The sequence below is a fragment of the Tympanuchus pallidicinctus genome, unplaced genomic scaffold (genome assembly GCF_026119805.1).
Source record: "Tympanuchus pallidicinctus isolate F22 unplaced genomic scaffold, pur_lepc_1.0 scaffold1, whole genome shotgun sequence".
NCBI lineage: Eukaryota > Metazoa > Chordata > Aves > Galliformes > Phasianidae > Tympanuchus > Tympanuchus pallidicinctus.
The window spans coordinates 65,356,029-65,371,041 of record NW_026294618.1 but is presented as its reverse complement, the minus strand read 5'-3'; the positions used below and the strand labels follow the sequence as shown (position 1 = coordinate 65,371,041).

The window sequence follows — 15,013 nt, the reverse complement described above, 5'->3', positions numbered from 1 at the left end:
ATCCAGACAGATTTTCTATCACAGAAAGCAGTGAATATCACTTTATCTGCTGAGGGCTGCATTGGACTTTCTCTTCAGTGGAGAATTCTTGTATCAGCACTTCTTGGACAGCCATTTTGACATTTCTGGCTTGTAGTAGTGACACCACATCTCATCACCAGAAATGATGCAATTCAGGATAGTATATTTTATATATTAATGGATAGCCAAAGTTGTAACAAAGATCAGATGTTTGCTTTATCACCAAAGGTACCTGGGGCTCTGATCCTCTTTTACTTCACCAGTGTTCTCTTTAGCTTCACCACACAATAAATACTCAGTACATATTACTGGAAGAAACCTTCAGCTGGCAACAATCAGTTGGCAACTGAATTTTTATCTATTGCAACTATTATCAGTCTTCACGAATTACTTTTGAAGAATCTGAAACATTGATAGTGTTTTCAATAAAATCTGAACTGCAGGTATGGGCAGGTGAAGACCCCAATTAACTTTTTCAGGACTTCCTAAGCATAATTTAGTTTTTTGAATAGAATGTTATGTTTATGCTAGAAGTTATGCAATGAATAGAAGAAATCTCCACTGTCTTCAGCTGTGCGAAAACAAGACCTGAATTCAAGATTTCAGATTAATGACTATGGATATTGTACTTTTACTCTTTAAGTTACACTGTTTGCTGTAAATTACTGTATTTCTTATCCTGGCTTCTATACCTCACTGTTAAATTGCTCACAGTGATTTTTGACTTGATAGGAACATAAAACTTCATCCATGGCTGAGCTAATCTCTGGTACATATCAATATTACATGTATCAATAGCAATATCTTCTTTGTAACATCAACCTTTGTGAAATATTTGAGGTGGAGATGTAAAGGATTTTTTCAAACAAAAGTTTTACCTGTCTTACACATAGTGTTTCTTAAACCGCAATAGGAACTTCTCCAGTGGAGTTAATGTAGCACTATGAATGTGAGCAAATACATTTTACTTCTGTCATCCAGGCGTAAAGCAGTCGAGTACCATTTGAGCAGGCAGCAGAAAGGTGATTATTTATCTCTGTGTGTTTGACTAGAAACTGTAGATGCATAAGATATCTTCATCAGGTACTGCCATCTGTAACAGTAGCTGTCATGCTGCCATTCTCCTTGATTTCTTCCCATATTTCATTCTAATATCCCTATTCTCCACCAATCCCCTACAGTCTGAGTACTGAAATCTCCTTTTTTTTTTTAGATGTGAATGTCTTTCTAGTTATTCTTGGAAAAATTTTCATTCATACTTTTATTGTTTTGAATATAGAAGAATTAGAATATATAAGATGATGACATCAAGAATGTATCTTCCTTCCAGAAAAGAAAATCTCAACTGATGATGTGATTAGAATTTTTGAAACAGAATTACTTCTATTTCTGAGATGTTTATTGATCTGATATGGGTCAGTTCACTAGTATACAGAACGCTTCTCATCTGTTATGATATAACTGTTATAGAGGTGGTGGAACTACAGTGTTACTAGATCCTGTACGGGTAGATAGTACTTGAAAAATCCGAGTTATGGACTGGAGAAGTAGAGATAATAGCCTGACTGTTTCCCAGAGTGTTTGGGTCCTTCACAGAATAGCATAAGAGAATCCAATAGAAGTCAAATGGTTGTTGATGAAGGAAGTGAGGAGTTATCCAGATTAAATCTTGTCTCTTCAGAGACTGCAGGAATGTTTTTTATATTATGGTGCAACTTGAGAAACTTTGGAATTCAGCACTAGAGAGGAGAGCCCCAGCACATACATTTGTGCAATTGTCAAATGGACAAAATGGAAAGAAAAAAAAGCTGTCATATGTTCTTGTGAGATGAGAGAAAGGGAACAGACTTTTGTAGAGATTAAGAGATATAAAGTACATCTCAAGCTGAATGTACAAAATAATCTTTAAGCATTTCTGTTTAACTTCAACAAAACCATTCTCCAAAATCAATTGGCTTAATTGATTGGTGTGGTGCCGCCAGAACAACTGAGAGCTAAGCTGGCAGCTGTTTCAGTGACATACTGAGCAGGAGGGTAACAACTGCTTGGTAGAGCACTGTTTTATATGTATGTTGTGAGAAGTTTAGTCTCCAAAGTTCCTGGAGCAGAGGGTTTCCAAAACTGACAGGTTGAAGACAGATAATAGGAATTGATTTAAATTAATCTTCTGGAGAAGAGAATTGCTATGTATTTTAGTATCTAAAATGCAATGAATAATTAATACTAATGTGAATATACTACAAATATAGTATCAAAAATATCTAACAACTGATGAACCGGAGAACAAGATACGGATGAATGAATGATATAGTAGATAGATAAATCCTGCAGGACCAATATGTTACTGCTGTCTCATTTGGTCATATCTTTACACTTAGGGATTACTTGAGTAATCAAGAAGTTATAGTGTCAGTTATCTAGTTAAATTCTTATAAACTTCTTATGAACTTCATGTGGAATTGCTTCAAATATTCAATCATTAGTTTTTATTTTTTCTGATAGAGAAAAATTGTTCCTTCTGAATAATAAGCTGTGTTTTTCTTACTGTTCATATGACCCAGTCAACGGGTATTCTGGTTGGAGACTTCCCAAAATGTCTCCTTAAGGTGAGGTGGGGAACACTTAAAAGCTGAAGCTCAAAGCTATCATAGGCAGAATTGCATATATTGAAAAAGCAGTAGAGCTCACTGTACTGTAGATGCCATTACCTCACAGGGGGGATTTTCAGATGTGTTGTGCAATCCTGAGAGTTATAGGAATAGGATGGTCTGTATCATTCATTCAAAGACTGATAAAATAATTTCTGTGCTTTCTATGCTTCTATTCTTCAGTAGGAGGAAGTTAGCTTTAGTTATGTGAAACCTGCATATTATTTTAAATAGCTACACTTACTGTTTAAATATGTAGGCCTGGTTTTAATTACCTGAAAAGCCTGCATGGCTTCCTCCCAGCCCCTGTTGCTGAATGATTTAAAGAAATAAAGGAACCTTTGGAAGAGTTTGTTTTCAAAACTATTTTCTGAAAGCCAAAGAATGTTGTCACGTATCCAGAATTTCTGTTTAGAGCATACATGAACACACTTTATAAAATTCTGAATTTACTTTTGTTCCTAAAATCTGTTCCTACTTTTTATAGTGTTGTCCTGGTCCTGCATTATGTGTAAGTCATGCACTGATCACTCCATGATATTGTCACAGTACAGCAGCAATACATGTGTGTAAACACGCTGCCTTTGATCATTTTACAGGTCTTATTCCTGTGTTTTCTCAGTCTCTGAAGGAAGAGGCTGGTAAAGTAAAAAAAACAGAAGTTTTCTGAATTCTAGAATTTCTGAATTCTAGCTTGTTCTACAACCTCTAAACATACATAGAATTAATTCATTTCTTTTTACAGAAATGTTCATTTTATCTGTTTTATCAGTCATTATTACCCTGAATCCGGCCACTAATTTTTTGCTTGCAATTTTCGCTGTACAGCTCTGCATTTGTAAATTCCACATACATACCATATACATTTTTTTTCCCATGAAAACCATCACATTCTTTACAAAGAACCTTGTCTGACCAACTTGTTTTCTTGCAAAATGTGAAGGTTGGGAGTTTGGATTATTTTTAGAATTTCAAGTTTAGAACCTTACTACTCTGACACAATCAATTTATACAGGCAGCAAAAATGCTTTACACATGCTGAGGCATTAAAGTATAAGGGCATTGGTGAGAAGTAATTTGGGATGAAGTTGATTTCTATTATCTTTACTGTAAACTTGAAGTACCTTGTTCCCAACATGAATTTACAGTAGGGCCTCTCCTGAGTAAGGCTCTGTAATTATGCTGAGATGTTCTAGAGCTTGGTACTGTGCATAATCTCACTTTGTCTTATTTCCCTTATGGTAAAAACTTAATTTATATTTTGTGAAAGTAAGGTGATTGTGTTCAGACTTGGAGTTCCTTGGCAGTCCTGCAATTCAAACTCACATGCTTCTTATCTTTTCAACACTTTGTTACAAATAAGGTGTATCATCAGTCTCACTAAATATATTTGCACCTATGAGTGTGATTGATGATAAAGATGAAGGTATTTCTTCCCCAGAGCACAAGTGCCTTCAATTAATTCTTAGCTCATCAAAGGCAGGTAAATTGGTAAGATATTATTTATATTGATCTCTCTGGTCAAATCCTCATGTACTGACATCAAGTATATAACAGCCCTTATGAAATGAAAAACTTTCTTACTCTATTTAACCCCTATGGTGTGGCATTCTTGCTGAAAATTGCCAAGACTTCTGTTCTCTGTACATTCTGCTGGTCCAACTCTTCTGTTTTCATAGCTCATCTCTGATATAATACAGCAAATTAGCTTTACATATTCTGACAGGAGGAATATTTTTTCCCCTTATATTTCATCCTTTATTGTGTGCCTTTTTTCAGAATTTAAATGTGATTTCTTAATTGCTAATTGTCTGTACTATTTTTATATCTCTTTGATCATATCCTTGGCTCTCATCTCCAACACTCAACTTTACTGTATATGCAAAATGTCTCTTTGATACTATGTATGTTACCCTATCATCTTGTTCAATACCAACAAAACACAGTGCTGCTGTCTGACTCTTCCTATATTAGGCAAGGGTCTGTTTTGACTAGCAGTTTCCCATGCTTATAGTACTCCTACTACTACTTCCCAGAATATTTCAGACATTACATCTATGACATTTTCTGCCCTTTGTTTTTCCTATCAGTATCTTTTCACATGGATCACTTCAGTACTTTTATAGAAGAGCTATAGGTTGTGTGTGTCAGAACTAAAGGTCACAAGTATCCATAGTTCAGGTAGATAAAACCAAGTACATAAATATATATATGCTTATTTTAAAAAGTTAATGATTTGAAAGTAATTTGGCAAAGATTGATTTGTCAGGGTTTATTCCTGAGCAGGAACACAAAATGCCTCCAGCAAAGCATGATCTGGGTTGCACAGAAAGTATCATCATTCTGATCAGGACTGTCCTAGGAGTTTCCCGTTGCAGCCGGTCGGTCAAATTTAGTTGGACAAATGAAACTAGCTACAGACCTAAGCTGCTGTCCTTCTGAAGGGACATTGAAATACAGTAATAGATTATTTCCATCTCTTTCTCACAGGAAAGGTAACAACAACTATACCAGCTCAGATAAAAGACTCATTTAACATTGTGTTTTATTGGTAGTCCATAGATACTGCCGATAAGAAAATACCAGACTGGTGACATCTTCTAGGATGCTGTACCAGTTTAGGTAACCTTCTTACGACTTTGTATGCTGGTTTAACACTCTGCTCTAATTATCTCTTTTCTGGGTGGCCAGAAAGTCATAGTCTACTTACGTGTTTCTAGTATGGGTACTATCAATTATTCATTCCTTCTTTTTTGTATCTTTTCAGTTCTACCGTATTCTACTCTGTAATGGAAAGAGAAGGCTTTTAGAAATTGAACACTCGGTGGAATTTGTAATGGCATTTGTACAGCACTATATTCTACTTTTTCTCTATTCTTTTCCTAGCATTCAATTTACTTTTTTTGATTGCTACTGAACACTGAGCTGAAATTTTCTTAGAATTTTCTTATTATAACTTCAAGATCTTGTTTCTGTGTGGTAATAACCCGTCAAGCCCATGACTATCTGTGTGAAATTATTTTTCCCATGCACATTACCTTACATTTACCTACAATGAATTTCATTTTTCATTTCATTACTAGTCACTCAGCATCCCACATTCTTCAATGTCTTTTTTTTCCCCGCTGGCCTTCATTTTTACTATCCTGTGTAAATCGTATCAGCATGAAAGTTCATCATTTCATTGTTTGTTTCTCTTGTTTTTCTGATGATGATGACTCTACCACAGTTTCCTTTGTGCTACTCTGAGTAAACCAACCATTTAATTCTGAGCTTTGTTTTCTGTGTTCTACCCGGTTATACAGACACAAGAGAGCATTGCTTTTTGATCAGTAACAGTGAAATTTAAATTTAAAAATTGCTAATGAAGCTGTTCTAGTGTTTTCATTCCTTGAATAACTGGAAACTTTGCCATGTCGCTATCTGTTCCTCGGGTGCTCTCTGACACATGAATATTTCCAAAATGTTTTGTAATACAGTAACAGACTCTATATTTCTTGTCTGCTTATTGTCACAGGGATTTCATAGTTACTGGTAATTTCTATGGATAAATTAGTTTTCCTATATGCTATCTCAGCAACATTAGTTGAGTAGATAAGGGTGGGGATTTTTTTTTGTTTGTTTTGTTTTTTGTTTTTTGTTTTCTGTTTTTTGTTTTTTTTGGGAACTGCAAATAAGTAGGGAACACAGAAGAACCCCACTGGCAATAGCCATTATTTTGATGGAAGGTATTCTGCTATTGGAATTTTTAGTCAAATGACACAACTCTAATTAGCTAGTGTTATTGCACAGTCTTATTTTTATAAATAAAGTGGTTTTCTAAATTGCATATGATCTCTTATGGAGATGTGCCTTTGTGAAATGTCTTATATTTGAAACTATAAATAAACTGCTACAATCTTATCTTTGATTTGCAAATGTATGCATCCATTCTGTAATTTTAAATATTGATTCTCTTAATTCTTTTCTTAAGGTCTGCAGCGATTCTCAATTAAGAAGCTGATAACATCTTGATATTTTATTCTTTCCACAGTCTTTCAGTACTTTGTTACTTGTTGGACATGACATAGCTATTTCCTATATATCATATGCTTGATGTAAAGGCCCTGCATGCACCAACAGGCTCTGCAGATTTTCTTTTGCTTTTGTTTTCCTTTTGTTTCAACCTCCCCTTCCCTTCCTTAGGAGTTTAACTGGCTATGACCAGCTCTAACATGGAGCAGCTCTGTAATCTTGGACCAGACCACTGTGAGAAGAGCTACATGAGGAAGAGCTGCAAGAAGTGTTGCCATATGTTTCTGCTTTGTGCATCCTCAGCAAGGCTGTAGGCTGCATTTAACCTGCTGGCCTGTTCCAGTAACTTCCCCAGTTTAAATCCATCCTATGCCTTTTTCCTCTTCTTATGAATATACTTGTTGGAAAGTTGTGGTGGGTTGTTCCCCTCTGGCAGCCATACTCTCACCCAGCCACTCCCTCATATTCTTACCTAGGGGAGTGGGAAGAAAATAGGTAGAACGCAAGTGAGAAAGGCAGTGGGGTGACATGAAGACAGCAACACCCCTTGCCAATCATCATTGCAGGTCAAATGGACACAGCTTGGGGAAATTAACTTTTACATACATTTATACAAACACACACACATATATATAGTATATATTGTATATATATATATATATAATTACTTGTTCTGGTATTGGGAAATGAGGAGAAACAGATGAGTCTTTTATGATAAAGATTGAAAAAGAAAGTCTAATAATCTTTGTCCCTACCCCATCCTGAATTACAGAAATTTGAAATAGGATATTTTTCTTTGTATTTTTTTCATTTTTTAATTTTATTTTTTTTATTCACACAAACTTTTGTTTGTTTGGGAGGGAGCTTAGAAGATAAATGCCACACCTCTCCCCAGTTTTGTTTTTGTTAAGTACTTTCAATATTTCATTTCTTACGGAGACATAGCATTAACACTTCTCAGCCAAAGTCCAAATCTTATTTTCCTTTGTGGTCCTTGCTCTAATAACAGATCCATTTCATATTTTCTTCTAAGCAGTTGTGTCTTACATATAGTTATCCAACAAACACACACATTCTTAAATTGCATTTGAATCTCAATAAAAGGACTTTATTCAAAGTTCAGTCTATTTAATATTGTTATCTTTACAGCAAAAATACTGTAGCTATTTGTCACATTTGTGGCAAAAAAAAAAAAAAAAAAAAAAAAAAAAAAAGTGTTCTTGTGTATACAACATCACCAAGGGGGTTTCATCTGGTATAATTTTAGAGGTTGACAATGTAGATACCTGTAACAGACCTAGGAGTCCTAAACCTCCACAGCAGAGAGAAGTAGATCTTTTATGCACAATTTATCTGATATATTTATATCTTTTTTTATATCTATTTTAGGATGAATTGAATTGAACCATAAAAGTGCCTGTTTTTCTCAGTAGAATAGAATATGGCTAGCTTATATGAATCTAACTGTCAAATAAAAGCTATTTTCATGGTCTGAATTAGACAAGCATCATAAAGAATAAATATCATTATCAACAGGTAGAAATGTTTTATAAATGTATATGTCTGCTTATATGTGTCTTGGGGGGAATTCCTGTTCTGTGAAATCTTTGCAGGTAAAGATAAACAGTTAAAAAGTAAAAGATTAAAGGTAGAACATGTAAGTTCTATTTTTGGAAAACAAATGGAAAATTCAAAGTAATTTCTTGTGTTTGTTCGTTTATTTGATTTTTTATTCAGAAGTCAAACCTCCACACTTTGTTTAAATTTGGTTGTTTATGGAAACTTTAATTATGAGACTATTAGATGGTGTACTGAAGATGTTATTCTCCCTATTGCATTGAATTGAGTACTTAAAAGACTGTTGAAAAAAATATTTTTTTCACTTCTAACTCTTTTTCTTTATGTGGTACAAATTGCAAAAATGGTCTGAGAGGTCTCTGACAACCAATCTGCATTTCATAAATTGCAACTAGTCTAAATGTAAATATAATGGAATTGAAAATAATATTATGCAGTTTTAAATCTTTTGAGAAACTTTACTATAGCTATGTCCTCTTTTGAATAACTTTTATGGGAAAGAATCAGTAATCATCATCTACATGAAAATGCAGTTCAAAGGAAAACAGTAGATCAGCTTGTAATATCCCTATTCAGATTTTATTCACTTTAACAGTAATATGGATGATAACGGGTGTTTTGGCTGATTAGAGATTTCAGAATCAGATCTGTAGTCATTTTGAGTAATGTTTTCTGATTAACTAGTCAGGCATATTAAAATAATTGGTCTATGCTATCACTAACTTGTATAAAGCTCCCACAGCATGTTCATCATTAACTATAGAAAAAAGAAAAAGGAAAAAAAAAAAGAGGTAATTCTGGTCCTAAAGAGCTTAAAAATCTAAATGGGCAGCCAGTACAAAACACTGGATACACATCAGAGAATGCTACTTTCTCTTTTGTATAAAAATAGTAAAGAGAGAGGACACAATTCTTTCTGTGAAGAATATTTTGTGAGAAAATTAGCTTTGAAGAGATAAAAAGGACAGAGGGTATCTTACTGGGACAAGAAAACATGTCCATGCATGGATCATAAATGAGTAGTCTTTTGCATTCATATAATAGTAATTTTTTATTTTTATTTCTAGCAGGAGCTTCATAAGTAAATTAACATCACAGAGAAAACAATCAAGAATTTTACTAAGACTGTAGCCTTTAATAAAGGGCTTCATCAGCTGGTATTCTGCTGTTATTAAGCAAAGTCTATAAAATAGAGCTCTCTCAGCCTGTCCTCATAGTGCAGGTACTCCAGTGATCAGGTGCTCCAGCTGATCATCTTCATGGCCCTCCTTTGGACCTTCACCAATAGCTTAATGTCCTTTGTGTTGGGGGCTCCAGAACAGGACTCAGTACTCCAGGTGGGGTCTCACGAGAACAGAGTAGAGGGACAGAATCATCTTTCTTGATCTGCTGATCACTCTTCCCCTGAAGAAACCTAGGGATACTGTTGGCCTTCTGGGCTGCAAGCATGTGTTGTCAGCTCATGTTGGATCGTTCATCAAACGCCACTCCCATATCCTTCTCAGGGCTGCTCTCAAACCGTTCTCCTCTCAACCTGTATCTGTGTGAGAGATTACTCCTACCCAGATGCAGGACCTTGCATTTGGCCTTACTGAACTTTGTGAGGTTGATGTGGTCTCAACTCTCAAGCCTGTTGAGGTCACTCTGGTTAGCGTCCCTTCCCTCTAGCTTGTCAAGTGCAGTACCCAGCTTGGTGTTGTCTGCACACATTCTGAGGGTGCGCTCAACTGTTCCATGTCATTTAAAAAGATTAAATAACACCAGTCCTAGCACTGATCCCTGGGGCATGCCACTTATCACTGGTCTGCATTTGGACATTGAGCTGTTGACTGCAACTCTGAGTACAACCATACAGCCAGTTCCTTATCCAGTGATGATCCATCCGTCAAATCTATTTTTTTCCTGTTTGAAGACCAGGATGTCCTGTTGGACAGTGTCAAACACTTTGCACAAGTCCAGGTAGATGACGTCAGTTGTTCTTCCTTTATCCACCGACACTATAACCATCATAAAAGGCCACAAAGTTTGTCAGGCATGACTTGCCTTTGATGAAGCCATGATGTTACCACCAATCACCTTATCTTTATTTTCCATGTGCCTTAGTAGGCCCTTCAGGAGGATCTGTTCCATGCCAGGCACAGAGATGACTACTCTGTAGTTCCTGGCCTGTAGTTCCCTGGATCTTCGTTTTTTCCCTTCTTGAAAATACGGGTTATGTTTTCTCTTTTTCCAATCAGTGGGAACTTCAGCAGACTACCATGACCTTTCAGATATGATTGATATCCTCATTTTTGCTCAGGTGGAACACAATGGACTCCATTTTTCTGGCATTTTTCACTGCCTGTCTTTTCTAAGGAGTTTATATCTACCCTGCTACTCTTCATTGCTTGTTCCCCAGACAACTCTGGTTTAAAGTCCTCCTGATTGAATTGGAAAGCTTGTTGCCAAAAATGATCTGCCCCTTCTCTGAGAGATGAATCCTGTCCTCCCCCAGAAAACCAGATTTCTCAAAACTAGTTCCATGACTTAAATACCCAAAGCCCTGTTCATGACACCACTCCCTTAACCAATTATGGATTTCTTTATTCTATTGTTGCACCATTTTTGAGGATAAGCACAATATATCATTATTAGAGATGCAGAGTAATTGATATCTCACACTCATGCTGGTGTGAGAAAGCTGGAAATTATATTCAGTCCAGTGAGAGAATCATTGATGGTCAAAAGATATTTTAGGGACACCTGGATACAGATATTTGGAATATGGAAATAAAAATTGAAATTGCTGTCAGAAAAGAATAAGAGCAGTCCTTCATCATCAATGTATGTAAATGCAAACAGATCAGTAGTTAAAATTTGAATTTTGTTTATTTATTGTTAATACACACCTTACATAGTAGAATTAGCACTTAATGGATTATCCATTTTTTTATACTTGTAATTTGCTGTGTTTGAACATTCTTGCTGAGTACCAGTGTTATAAAATATTAATGGAAAGCTTTATGAAAGCCTATAGACCATGATTGAATGAGGAAAGATGAGGTTGTAAGGTTGGTGCTGCAGCCATTTCAGTGATTACTGGCATAGTGCCATAATTGCAATTTCTATTACAGCTACATCAGAGCTGATTCCTTTTCTTTGCAGATTCCTTTGTCCTTTCTTTCAGTTCCCTTCTGAAAAACTGTTCAAGGGATACAGTCTCAGTGAAGGGCTTTGGTAAAATTCACAATGATATTAACAAGTCAGTAAAGACTTCAATTCTTGTCATCAGTATTGTGTACTATGACATCATTTAGCCTTTGTATATTTATTTCAGTCTTCCCTTCTCCTGGTGATGCTTCTTAGGACATTCACTTAATAAAGTAACTGCCCTTGGTGGTAATGAGATCAGCATGTCAGCATAGAATGCTGACTGGCTTGCTGAAAATATTCATTTCCTCCTTTCTCCCCAAATCACAACATTCCTCTTGCAGTGTTCAGCCTATCCAGCAACCATGCTGTAGGAGATGTTTCATAAGTTATTCTGGGTGTCTATGTTGCTTAACTGCTAAAGTTCATTATATTATAAATTTGTTTCTTGTTGTATTTCAAATTTCTGCATGAGTGATGTGTACAGGGAGCACTTTTTATGTTCATGAAAAAGCAAAATAATAAAAAAAAAACCCTAAGTAAAAGAAATATTGAGTTAATGTTTTGCAGGAAGTAAATATCAAGCTAATACTCAGGATTTATCCTCTGCAGTAAATCATCACTCTGTCTCATTTTAGGCCTTTTCCATGACTGCTGTGTTTTACTGCAGTATTCAGTCATGATGACTTATGCTGTACTATCTCCTGAATATTTTGCAGAATATTATCAATAAGATAATTTTATCTTTGGGTGCAGATGGAATGAGCTTACAACACAACTAGACATAAAGCAGTCAAATTAGATTTCAAAGCCCATGCAGAACAGTAGAAGAGCAGCGGTGATACCAAGATCAGTAACAGGATCTGATCTCACTGTCTGTAGCTGAAATTGAATTGTGACATCACCTCAAGGACTGTCTGCAGGTTTGTGCCCCACAATATCAGGATATAAAACAATAAGAGAGCATCCAGAGGAGGGTTACAAAGATGGTGAAGGTTCTAGAGGGCTATGAAAGTCCCATCAGTTTCTGCATGATAGCAATAATCATCCTAAAATAGAGTTTGCTCAGAACAGTTATCAGGATTGCAGTTGAAATCAAAATAATTAGTACCATCTAAGGCTTACACAATTCTCTACGTATTCTGCAGTTACACAGAACAGAATGTACTTCAGTTTATTTTTTTGTAAAACTATACAGGGACTGGTCCCAAAATAATGCCTCCTATTTTATTTTATCGGCCCTCAACATCAGAAGTGAACATTAGTAGTAAGGCAGTAGAGGTTGAACCTTCCCATCAGTATCCTGTTACATTCTGATGCCTTGTGACAGATGATAGCAGAGGGGCAGTCTGACAGAATAGCATCTGATGTGGACGCGCAGATGTAGCAAAGGGGTGTCATTAAATTCCGCCTTGTGGAAAAAATTGCACCCATTGGCATTCATCAATGTTCACTGAGTGCTGATGGAAACCAAACAGTGGCTATGGGCACACTAAAGCAGTGGGTGCTGCGTTTCAGCAGTGGTGACAGTGAAATTGGCTCACCTGTACTGTTGCAGATTTTTATGAGTGCAGCATGCAGGCTCTCATTCATTTCTGGCTAAAGTGCACGACTAATGGTGGTGACCACGTTACAAAGTACTGCTTTGTAGCTGAGTATTGGTTCTATTAAACAGTGTTATTGTGTCGTGTCCTTTTGTGTCTGTTGTGACTTCCATGGAAATAATTAGGAGGCAATACTTTTGGAACAACCTGCATACTTGGCAGCAGTTTACAAACTTTGCTAGGTTATATTACTACTAGCAAGAATAAAGAAATTGTTTCCAGTCTTCCACAAATAAAACTAGATTTGCTAAGCTAAATATTTTTCTCATAACAACCAAATGAATCTTTTAAACTTCAATCAAGGGAATTTTCGTGCAATTTAAACTCACTAAATTTGCATCTAGACAAATTTAGATTAGAAGTAAAATGGAAATTATGGAGAACCAGAGTAATTAATCTCATACATCATTTGCCAAAGATTACAGTCAGTTTTCATCAGTCATAAGCTCAAGCTCAAGATAGGATGCACTTTCAAGGAGTTGTAGTGAGTTCACCTTTATGTGTTGGTAAAGTAGCAGGAGTTACTGGAACAAAAACATTAAGTACATTAGACCATGCTGGCTTCAGGCCTTAAAATCAGTATTAAAAAAAAAATTAAAAAAAAAAATAATTATCACATACAAATAGAAACCTTAATAGAAACCTTTATTTTTGCTCAAATGGAGACCTTTCCTTAAACGCTGTTACTGATGCTCAGTATAAATGGTTTTGTTTGTTTGTTTTCCTTCCTGACAGGTGCAGCCAGTTACAACAGTTTTTATGTTTTTTGCAAAAATTTCTGCCAAGCAGTGAAACCTGGGAAACTGAGGGTCCGATGCAATGAATGTAAACAAGGAACACTCACTTTGGCAAGGGTAAGTATTTCAACTTTTCAGAGCATATAGAAATTATTTACATTGTTCTGTCCTAGCCATTTGCATGTATGTGGTTATATAAACAGGCATTTTTATTTAAATCTTTCCTGCAGTTTATGCTTGAAAAGATTAATTCAAAGCTTTATGAAGATTTCATTCACTTATCTCCATTATTTATAGAACTCAGTAGTAAAACATTGCAGACTGTAACTGCAATCCTGTAAAGATTCTTAGCTTTATATTTTAAGTCCTAATGGTTAACCTGGAAGTATTCATAATACATACAACTAAGGATGCGATTAAGGGTTGATACTACATGCGCTTATACAAAGCTGGGAATGGTGTTTAAGGCCACAGAAAGACCTGAATTCAGTGCTGCTGATTGTGAACGTTATGGAATGAGACAGGGGGGGATTAAGTGGCTGTGCAGCTGAGAATATTAATCTCTCCAGCTCAGTCACTGTATGTAAGGTCAGGGAAACATTATTATGCCAGTATAGAGAGTTAGTGGGAGAACTGTCAGGCTTGGTTTTCATTCTAAAACAGGACAGTGTTGTTTGACTTGAATTTACAGTAGTATGAAGTTTTAGAGATATGTTTGCTGAAAGTTCTGCTGAATTTCACTGGTTGTGCTACTTAGGAAAGAGTGTCTTTCCTCACTAATAAATCACAGTGTTTGTCAGTCAGCTTTGTTATGTGAGATGTTTCAGATTTTGCAGAAGAGTGAGCTTTACCATGCTTATATTTTGGGGAGCTTCCTGTGACATTTGATGCTTTTAGATGTATTTTAAGGGGGTTAACTTCACTTATCATGTTCTTGATGTAGCCCAGTAATTCTGTGTCATTACACAAAATGTCATATTGAAACTCTTTAAAAACCCAACTCCTGTAATCTCATTGAAATAATAAATTGTATTAGTGCTTACACACATGTAAATCAAAACTCCACAACAAACCCCCATGTGCTATTTTGAACTGAGTATACCTCGGCTCACAAGTGCTGTATTTTGTGGTGTTTCAAGTGAACATGTGAAATGGCATTTGTTTTCTGCAAAATGTCGTATTTAAATATTGGTGATTAGCGTAGACTTAAATTACATTAAAACAAGATACAGGAGAAGTGGTCTTCAATGTACATTTCCAACAGTATAATATTCAGAATGAA

General features: G+C 35.8%; 1 protein-coding gene across 2 annotated transcripts in view; it reads left to right on the top strand.

Moving 5' to 3' along the window:
* The window catches only part of PRKN (parkin RBR E3 ubiquitin protein ligase), a 678,674-nt gene that overhangs the window by 227,472 nt on the left and 436,189 nt on the right, over positions 1-15,013 (top strand). For both annotated transcript variants that reach the window (XM_052683810.1, XM_052683801.1), the window contains exon 4: positions 13,730-13,848. In XM_052683810.1, the coding sequence (XP_052539770.1) occupies positions 13,730-13,848 (119 nt within the window). The remainder of the gene's footprint in view (positions 1-13,729; positions 13,849-15,013) is intronic.